The sequence below is a fragment of the Meriones unguiculatus genome, chromosome 9 (genome assembly GCF_030254825.1).
Source record: "Meriones unguiculatus strain TT.TT164.6M chromosome 9, Bangor_MerUng_6.1, whole genome shotgun sequence".
Taxonomy (NCBI): domain Eukaryota; kingdom Metazoa; phylum Chordata; class Mammalia; order Rodentia; family Muridae; genus Meriones; species Meriones unguiculatus.
Window position 1 is genome coordinate 18516511 of NC_083357.1, and position 11135 is coordinate 18527645.

An 11135-nucleotide genomic window follows, 5' to 3' on the forward strand; every position below is an offset into this window, starting at 1 on the left:
ACCAGCTGACAGGGATTAAAAAGTAGGAGGGACTTGGAGTTGAGAAGTATTTAAGACAGCCTGCAGAAGAAGAAAGAACTTTAAGCTCAAGCTCTGGCTTTAGCCTCAGCTTCAACTCCTCAGCTCCCTGACTTCTTGGGGCTTTGAGCTAGCAAGCTTTTGGCCTTGGATTCTTTTGGCCCTTTCCTCCTGGGCTGTCAGTTGAGCTAGTGAGCCTTTGGGGCTTTTTGTATCTGGACCTGAGATTAAAAGGAAGGTCAGCTGGGTGCTTTCTCTACCTCTCTGAGATAACAGGTTTTCACTCCAGCATCTGGCTTCTGAGTCTTTATTAGTAAAATAAGAATGGTTGGGATTTTCATTTTTTAAAACAACAGTTTCTATTTCCATTTTCAGGTCTTCAATAGTTTTATTCATTCCATACCTGTTTGGTCATATTTTCCTGTATTTCTTTAAGGGATTTATTCATTTCCTCCTTAAAGGTCTCTATCATCTTCATAAGTTTGGATTTAAGGTCATCATCTTGTGCTTCAGCTGTGTTAGGATATCCAGGGCTCAGATGGTTACATATTGCAGTGACCCTTGTTGATTGTGGTCGTATGCTGGCCTTTAGCCATCTGGTTGGCCCTGCTGTTGCCTGGATGTTTTTGATGCTGGCAGGACTCCTAGGGGAAGCAGGTAAAGCCTTGGCCCTACAGTGGAGCTCAGAGAACAGCCTGCTGCTCACCTCTTCTGGCTGTGCCCAGGTGAGCTGCATATTCCTGGGGTCTGGCAGGCCTCCTCGGGAAGGTAGGCACAGCAGTGGGCCTAACAATGTAGCTCCGGAAACAGAGCACAGGTCAGCTGTGCTGGCTGTGACCCAGGTGGACCAGGCAGGCAGGGAATTGGCAGCGAGGGATGTAACCTGAATGTTCCTGGGGCCCCGCAGGCCTCCTCAGGCAGGCAGGTGATGGAGCACAGGGAACTGCATGCATCTCACCTCTGCTGGTTGTGCCCCAGGTGGACCTGAATGTTCCTGGTGTTCCACTGGCTTCCTCAGAGAGGCAGGAAATGGAACTCAGAAGACAGTATGCCGTAAGTCACATTTTAAACTAACAGTAAATGATGAACATCTTTTTGTTTTGTTTTTTTCAGTTACATAGACTCTTATTTTTATGAACAAAACACTCTTTTTTTTTGAAATTCAGAACTCATTTATTGAATGAATAGTATATGCAAGAATACCATTAAAAGGAAACTAATACTACAAACTACAGTTTTGAAAATAAAGCCAAGATAACAGGAACAAAATATACATAATGTGAGGAATGTTTGATTTTTGACCCATGACGAATTCCTTATCTTTACAATTAACTTAAATGTCTGTTAAAACAAAACTGTGCCTTCAGTGCTTTTTCAAAAAGCAACAACACTCTACAACACTTATGCTTTGAGATATTTGAGATTCACTCATTTGTTCAAGTACATAGATTCGATCCAATAGCAGATCTCCAGGTCATGTTACTCCGTTAGTATCTTGAGTAGTGTACATTAAGCAAGTACCACCTCGAGTTTGAAAACTGCTTATCCTTGAAATGAAAATTATTTCAGCTGTGGGTTTTTAAAACAATGAGATGAAAATAAAACTCCCCCCTCCCCCCAGGAACAAAGAGCTCTTATTAAAGTATAGAAACTCAAGTCTACCCTTCTACTCTACAGAACATTTCTTACTAACATTTCTAGTAAGGCAAGAAATGTTCCAGAATGGTCTTCAATATATGCTTGCAAAGATTACATGGTTTAATATTAACAATGACAAAAAGGAACAAAACAAAGAAAAAAATTATAAATTTTTAAATCTATTTGTAAAATTTGACTTATTATATAAAACTCTGTGTGTATGTGTGTGTGTGTGTGTGTTTACATTCCTCAGTCTTCTAGATTGATGAATAAAAAGACCAATGACATTGTCAACATTCTCTAAAGCTTTCAGCTTCCTTAGTTTAGGACAGTCCCTTAGTTTTTCTAAATCTAATATCCATTCAGAAAACATTTATTATCTTCTAAACAAAATAAGTACTAATTATTGTATTGTTAAGTAAAACCTTTATGAGCCATCTCTATAAGTAAAAGTATGTACTATAAAAGACTTTAAAATGTGGTCATTAAAAATCCATAATTGTTTATAGAGTATTTCCACAATGTGTTGCCAAGCAGCAATACAAGCCTAGAGAAATAAAAATTTAAAAGAGGTAAATTCATTAACTGGGAAAAACATCGAATCAAAGACATTCTTCAACAAAGGGAGAGAGGTTGGGTCAGGAACTCGTAGTCATGCCTGCACCAAAAGACAAACTCTTTGCTTTGTATTTCTCATCTCAGATTTGTACCAGGGTCTTCTGACAACACATTCTCATAGCCTTCAGAAAAGCTGCATGACATTCATCTTTAACCGCAATGACAATTGTGTACCTCAAGTAACCAAACTCAAAACTCCTCTCACAACATCTGCCGCTCTTTTTTTTATTTCTTATTTCACTTTATGTTCAAATTTTTGAAAACTTCTTTAAATAATGCTCGTCTGATCTCAGTGATGAGCTGTTTTTAATCCCAGAGTCCACAAGATGAGAGATCTAGTTCCCACATGTGTTCTTTTGACCTTCACACATACACCATGGCATTCACACATGTGTGTATACATGCATGTGTGTGTGCGCCTGTAAACATACACACAAGCACACAGAGATATGAGCAACAGAGAGAGATGTAAAAAATAATAATCTCGGTTTTTGTAAGGCTGTAGATTAGGATGATGACATACCCTCACATGAATCATCTTTTGTTATATATGTCTTCCTACCAAACCTCCAAGCTAATGTATACAAGGTTTTCATTTGTAAAAAAAAAAAAAAAAAAAAAAAAAAAGATTCTCTACACATAGAGGAAAATGTGTAGGCAGTCTGCTTAAAGATAACAGGACACCTGCAGAAGATATTTGGTAAATTAGGATGCCTACTGCCCTCATCTGCTAACTTTCATTTCAACACCTTTTTAAATTCTTATTTTATTTGTTGTTAATGTGGATGCGGGGGACTGGCCATACCACAATGCACATGTAGAAGGCCGGGGACAACTTTCAGAAATTCGTTCTTTTTTTCAAACATGTGGGTTCTGGAGACTAAACTGAAGACATCACTCTTCTTATGCAGTGAAACATCTCACCAGAAATTTTGCCTTCTCTTCTAGATACAATGCTGTGGGCTTTTTTTTTTAATTGAAAATATATTTTTTCATACAAAATATCCTGATTATGGGTTCCTCTCCCTTTATTCCTCCCAGTTCCACCTCATCTCCTCTCACATCTAGATCTAAGCCATTTCTGTATCATTAGAAAATAAAGTCTACTAAGGGATAATAAAAAAATAAAATAAAATGTAATAAGACAGACTGAGCTAAATTAGAATGTAACAAAACAAACAGAAGAAAAAGAACCCCACCTCAAAAAAAAGGCACAAGAAACAGATACAGACACAGAGACCCACTTCTTCAAGCACTCAGGAATCCCATAAAACCACAAACCCAGAAGCCATAATAAACATGCAAAGGACCTGTAGGGGGAAAAAAAAGCCCTAACACAACATTATGAGGCAAGAAACCCCAAAGATGCTGCTAAGTTTGTTTTCTGTTTTCTGTGAGCAGCTAATGCTGTGCGTATGACTGAGCCTTAGGAGTAGTTTGCTTCTCCAGTGAGACTCTTTCGGAGAAAATTAAATTTTCAATTGCAAATGGTTATCAATTGCAGATAGCTTCTGGGCTAGGAATGAAGACATATGTCCACTTCTTCCAGTTCTAGGATCCCATCTCTTATAGACCCCTGCAGGCCCTGTGCATGCTGCCTTAGTTGCATGTGTGTCATTCCTGGTGTTTTTGGAGGCCTTGTTTCTTCAGTATCTTCTGTCTCCTCTGGCTCTTACACTCTTTCTGCCTCTCTCTTCCTTTGGGTTCCCTAAGAGAAGGGATGTGAACCCGGAGGGGAGACATTTGATGGAGACATCACATTTAGAGCTAAGTGTGCTAGGTATTTAGTCTCTGCATAGTGCCTTGCTGGAAGATGTTTTATGCACTGTGTATTAAAAGGCTGATTTCTGTACCCAGAGATCTGGTTGCAGGAGGGCTGTAGAATTGTCATTACTACGAAGTACTTCCTGTCTTAGTGGGTTGTAATTCTTGTTCTTCATCACCCTCTGGTTGGTCAAATAAAGAGCTGAACAGCTAGGAATTTCCAAGATGTCAGCACCTAGTACCTACCATATATGGGTAGCAGAAGACGAGAGACTGTGGAACAAGTGAGTGACTTGGCTGCTGACTCCAAATTACTAATGTCTGTGTTTCCCGGACAAAAAGAGGTATTCCAGAAGCTAGAGCCCTCACCCCCACACAAGACTCCTGGATTCAAGAGTCATACATAGTCCTAAGGAACCAGCACCTGGCTTTAAACAATACCAATGCAAAAATCCAGCCCTAAAAAAAATACTAGAAGAAAAATAGAAGAAAAACCCAACCCATGGTGTTCAACCACACCAAAAAAAAAAAAAAAAAAACCAAAAATGCACCATATAAATATCTTCACAGCAGCAAAACCAAAAGAAGATAACCACACAAACATACTACCAACACCAACATCATAATAAAAGGAACTAAAAATCATTGGGCATTAATATCTCTCAACATCAATGGACTCAACTCTCCTTTAAAAAGGCACAGGCTAAAAAAGAATAAAACAAAAAAAAAAAAAAGACACAGGCTAACAGAATGGCAACATAAACAGGACCAAACATTCTGCTGCATAAAAGAACCATACCTCAGCAAAAAAGATAGATGCTACCTCAGAGTACAAGGCTGGAAAAATGTTTTCAAAGCAAATAGATACAAGAAGTAAACTGGAGTAGTCATACTAATGTCTAATAAAACAGACTTTCAATCAAAATTAATCAAAAGAAATGGGAACAAACATTTCATTCTGATTAAAGAGAAAATCTACTGAGAAGCCATCTCAATCCTGAACATCTATGCTCTATATACAACAGTACCCACGTTTGTAAAAGAAATACTACTAAAGATGAAGTCACACATTGATTCCCCAAGCATTAATATTGGGAGACTTTAACATCCCACTCTCACCAATGGACAGATCATCAAGACAGAGTAAATAGAGAAATAATGAACTATCAGATTTCATGTAGCAAATGGACCTAACAGATGTCTACAGAACTTTTCACCGAAACACAGAAGAATATACTTTCTTCTCAGCACCATACAGAACCTTCTCCAAAACTGAGCATAGTTGGTCACAAAGCAAACCTCAACTGATACATAAAAACTGAATTAACCCATTGTACTTTATCAGATCACCATGGAATGAAAGCAGAACTTCCACAAAAACAGAAATAACAAAAGCTTACTCATGGTAACTGAACAACTCCCTACTTAATGACCACTGGATCAGGGAAGAAATAAAAAAAGAAATTGAAGACTTACTGAAATTCAATGAAAATGAAGACACAACATACCCAAAATTATGAGACACAATGAAAGCAGTGATAAGAGGAAAGTTCATAACAATAAGTGTCTTCATAAAGAAGTTGAAGAGTTCCCATGCTACTAACTTAACAACTCACCTGAAAGCTTTAGGAAAAAGGAAGTAAACACACCCAAGAGGAATAGATAGCAGGAAATAAACTCTGAGCTGAAATCAATAAATTAGAAACAAAGAGAACAATTCAAAGAATCAACAAAACAAAGGGCTGGTTCTTTTAGAAAATCAAAAAGATAGATCAACCCTTAGCCAAACTAACTAAAAGGCAGAGATAGATTACCAAATGAACAAAATCAGAAATGGAAAAGGTGACATAACAACAACCACTGAGGAAATCCAAAGAATCATTAGGTCATACTTCAAAAGCCTGTATTCCACAAAACCAGAAAATCTAAATGGAATGGATGATTTTCTTGATTGGTTCCACTTACCAAAGTTAAATCAAGATCAGGTAAACAAGTTAAATAGTACTATAACCCCAAAGGACCGAGAAGAGGTCATTAAAATCTCCCATCCAAAACAAAAACAAACAGGGTCAGATGGTTTCAGCACAAAATCCTACTGGACTTTCAAAGAGCTAGTCCTAATATTTCTCGAACTATTCCAAAAAATAGTTCATGAAAGAACATGGCCATACTCATTCTATGAGTCCACAGATAGTCATCCTGATACTTCAACTACACAAAGACCCAACAAAGAAAGAAATTCAGACCAATTTCACTTATGAACATTGATGGAAAAGTACTCAACGAAATGTTTGTAAACCACATATGAGAACACATCAAAAATATCATCCACCATTATCAAGCAGAATTCTATCCAAGGTTTGCAGGGGTGGTCAAATATAAGAAAATCCATCAACATAAATCACTGTATAAACAAATTAAAAGAAAAAAAACAAAACATGATCATCTCATTAGATGCCAAAATGGAATTTGATAAAAATCCCTTCATTTTAAAAGTCTTTTTTTTTTTTTTTTTTTGCTCAACAATGTCTGTAGCAGCTTTATTTGTAATAGCCAGAACCTGGAAACAACCCAGATGTCCCTCAGCTGAGGAATGGATACAGAAATTGTGGTATTTTTACACAATGGAATACTACTCAGCAAACAAAAACGAGGAAATCATGAAATTTGCAGGCAAATGGTGGGATCTAGAAAAGATCATTCTGAATGAGGTATCCCAGAAGGAGAAAGACACACACGGTATATACTCACTTATATCGACCTATAAGATATGAATTCCAAAGGCTTCATCTCTAATTGGATTTGAAAAAGCAAAGTGTTTTGACAGACAGAAAAAATGGGAGGACTCTAGCCCAGACAAGCAGGAAGCCCAGTTGTCCACCAATGTGATTGTAAAGTGCATAGAAATATCAATGGAGATGTCATGGAAAGATCTGAGATACAAGGCATATAACTAAACATACTAATAGCAATATACAGCAATGTTGCCCTATAGCCAACATCAAAGTAAATGGAGAGAAACTTAAATCAGTCCCACTGAAATCCAGGACAAGGTAAGGCTGCCCACTCTCTCCTTATCTCTTCAACATAGTTCTTCAAGTCCTAGCTAGAGCAATAAGACAACTAAAGGAGACCAAGTTATCACTATTCACAGATGATATGATAGTATACATGACTGACCCAAAAAATTCTACCAGACAACTCCTTCAGCTGATAAACACCTTCAGCAATGTGGCTGGATTCAAAATTAACTCAAAAAGTCTGAAGCCCTCCTGTATGTGAAAGAGACAGGATGAGAAAGAAATTAGGGAAACAACACCCTTCACAAAAACCACAAATAACACAAAATACCTTGGTATGACTCTAACCAAGCAAGTGAAAGACCTGAAGTCTCTGAAGAAAGATATTGAAGAAGAAATCAGAATATGGAAAGGTTTCCCATGCTCATGGCTCAGTAGGATTAACATAGTGAAAATGATCATCCTGCCAAAAGCAGTCTACAGATTCACGGCAATTCCAATCAAAATACTAGCACAATTTTTTTTACAGACCTTGAAAGAACAACTCTCAATTTCATATGGAAAAGCAAAAGCCCAAGAATAGCTAAAACAATCCTGTAGAGTAAAGAAATTCTGGAGGTATCTCCATCCCTAATCTCAAGTTGTACTATAGAGCAGCAGTAATAATAATAGTATGATACTGACATACAAACAGACTGATGGATCAATGGAATTGAACCAGAGACCCAGAAATAAACCCAAACTTGATTTTTTTACAAAGAAGCCAAAACCATACAATGGGAAAAAAGACAGCATCTTCAATAAGTGGTGCTTGTCTAACTGGATGTCTACATGTAGAAAAATGCAAATAGACCCATACTTACTACCCTGCAAAAAGTAAAGTCCAAGTGGATCAAATACCTCAATATAAAAGCAGACACACTAAACCACTTAGAAGAAAAAGTGGGGAAGAGCCTGAACTCATTGGCACAAGACTGGGCTAGCCTGGGCATGAAAAGTGGAGTACTGTGGAGTGGAGACTACTGGGAATAGAGGGAGAAAAAACAACTGAGTATAAAGGAAGAGATGGGATACCAGGGAGTGAGGGAGAGGAGGAACTGGAGAGAAGAGGCTGCCAAATAACACAGGATGGTGACACAAAAAGCATGTTCGAGTTTCATTCTGTTGCTGTGACAAGCACCATAGAAAGAGTTTATTGCATGTTACAGATCACTGTAGAAAGTCAGGACAGTAGGAATACAAGCAGGAATTTGAAGCAGAAACAATGGAGGATGAATGAGTTCTGAAACCATCCTGGGGGGCCAGCTTCGATCTTATAAGCTGGTGGATGTGGCTGAGCCAGCTGTTTACAGAGAGCTACAAAACTTTGGGCTTGAGCCTTAAAATGATCATGAGGGTGGAAACTGAGTCTGAGAAACACAATTCCTATGCAAGAACACTGACGCTGTGGTGCTGGTGGCTGGCAAGGGTATTCATGAGCTCTCATTCCACACAGAACACAGACAAGGTAGCATAGAAGGAAGGCAGCATGACTAGGGTGGACTGGGGTAATTAGGGTTGAGTTTAGAAGTACATTTACAGATGCCATTCTGAGTCCTGTAGGGACTCAAATCATAAAAAATGGGGTGCTTCCTGTACCTAGACATCCCTGGGAGCAGTGGAGTGGGAAGCACCTATGTCTAGTGCACCAGAGAAGTAGGGGGAAACCTATGAGCCTTCTGGAAAGGCCCTGTGCGAAGAGGGAACAGTAAAGGGACCCCCAGGAAGTGACCTCCCTGCCTTGACAATGACCCAGCAATGCAGAGTCCTGGTAATCAGGCAGCCAACTCTGTGAGCCAACCCAGCAGGCTCACTTGTCTGAGACCCTTGAGAAGAAAAGATGTTCTCTTGCTGTTTTCGGGCTTCTAGAGGCTCAAGCCTCAAGAAAGACAAGAGTGAATGCCATGGTGGTGTCTGGAGACGCAGGGTTTATTCTTGCCTCCAACGCTTCTGGCCATTTACCTGGAAAAAAAGAAACTTGAACCAGGGCAGCCAAGGACATGACTGCAACGACCAGGTAACCACTCTGAAATCTCAGTTTCCCCTAATTTCGTTCTGCGTGTGTTAGGGAAACTTGGAATGATAATAACCAATCAGAATGTTGCATAACTGCCTGTTTGAACCTTCCACCTTGATCTCTCCTTAGGGTGAGCAGGAGTTTGCCACAGCCAACATGGAGGGACCCTGCAGAGAGCCCCACATCAGTGCCAAAATAGTAGAAAAACTGGCGAGCCACCTGGTGCCTTCCCTGCAGATCGGGGACCCTTTCATTATCCCTACCTTCTTGTACATATATCAAATGTTCGCCAATACTCAACAGGTGCTGGACCTGCTGTTCAGACGGTGAGTCCCCAACTCCAAGCCCAGAGTTCTCAGATCCTCCTGTTGGTTCTGGGAAGAACTCTGTGTACTTACTGTTTAGAGAATTGTCATGATCCAGCAGCATGAAGTCAGAAAATTCTTCTCCCAGGATTGGTCCAAGGGTGTGGGCTATCCAGAGCTGAGACCCTAATGGATGTGGCTGTCCCCCGTACCTTGAGGAAACTCTCTATCCCACACCCCATATTTCTGAGGCCTTGGTGAAAGCACTTCTTCCATTTATACAGGAGGCTCTAGAACTATTGGAAGTACCAAATAGAACTGTGTCCAGAGTAGAGACCCGTGAAGGGTAATCGAAGGGATCCTGTGACCGTTGAGATAGAGATGTTTGTACTCACCCATTGTACGGATATATTGAAAGTATATACTGTATGCAGGTGAACTAATAATCCTAAGAGCAGAAAGACCTTGCAGGCTTTGAACTCCATTCCTCTCCAGGAATCATCTTGCCCCTAGATGTTTTGTAAGTGGGAGGCCTAGGACTTTACAGGTGACATTCTTTCTGGTCTTCACTAGGTATGAATACTTCCAACCTTATTGTGAAGTTGATGAAGAAGTAAATAACATCATTTGCACTTTCCTGGACACATGGATGGACAAGAACCCTGCAGAGTTCTATCAGATCTCAGATCTGTCCAATCTGAAAAACCTGAAGACCTATTTGATTGTGAACATGCCTTACTCTGGCATTCTTGTTCATGTCCATATGGTCCTGGCACACTTGCAGAAAGAAGAGGCCAGTGATTCAGAGGCCAGTGATGACGAAGATTCAGATCCAGGGAGCCACACATCTTCAGATTCAGAGATGGAACTGTGATAGTCGTCAGTGAAAACAGCAACTCTGGAGCCAGAACCAGCTTGTGCACCAGAGCAGGACAGCACAAAAACAACCAGAAGGTTCTGTGACACCTCAGCTGTTGGAACCAGATGTGGCAGCGGCACTCCAGCCACACAGTTGATAGCCGCTGTGGAACCTGTGTCTAGCATTGTTGGCTGATACAGTGCGTCTTTCACATATCTCAACCTTGGTGCAGTAGGTCGACCTACTTAGAGGATGACCCTGCCATCCCCAGTGCCTGTGGGGAGTCTATCTTACATCCACTCTGCAGACAGCATCAGTTATTTTGCCCCCACAGAATCACTCCCTGATTTCAGTCCAGCAGCATTACCAGCCCCAGAGTCAGCCTCCCCCTCTCTCCTGAGAAATAGCCACACATCCTCAGACTCAGAGATAGAACTGTGATAGTCATCACTAAAAACAGCAACTGTGAACTCCAAAACCCCGACATCTGTGTTTCTCAGGTGAGAAGAGAATCCACATGGATACTCAAAGGTGTGGCTAATACCAGGAAAAATTGCCAGGCTCCCACCAGGCACTGCCATAGCCCTAAGCTACCCACCCAACCCACCATCTGTGGATACCTTCCTGGGACCACACGCAGGGCTTCTACCCTGCACCCTTAGCCCTCCCTCCCAAACCGACCACCTGGGATCAGCAGTGACAGCCACATGGTATGGGGGGAAAGGAGTCTCCTACCCTGCAGCCATAGGCCACCTGCCCAAACCCACCATCTGTAGGTACCTTCCAGGAAAGGCAGCATCTGGGCACTCACAGTTCTGGCCCAGCAGCCTTTGGCCACCAGTCACCCAAGCCCACTT

At 40.6% G+C, this 11135-nt stretch overlaps 1 protein-coding gene across 1 annotated transcript; it reads left to right on the forward strand.

Moving 5' to 3' along the window:
* The first annotated feature begins 596 nt into the window (after positions 1-596).
* LOC110564578 (ral guanine nucleotide dissociation stimulator-like) lies at positions 597-10293 on the forward strand. Its single transcript, XM_060391692.1, has 4 exons — positions 597-786; positions 2359-2453; positions 9244-9440; positions 9993-10293. The coding sequence occupies exons 1-4, from the start codon at positions 597-599 to the stop codon at positions 10291-10293; spliced, it is 783 nt and encodes a 260-aa protein (XP_060247675.1).
* The last annotated feature ends 842 nt before the right edge of the window (positions 10294-11135 follow it).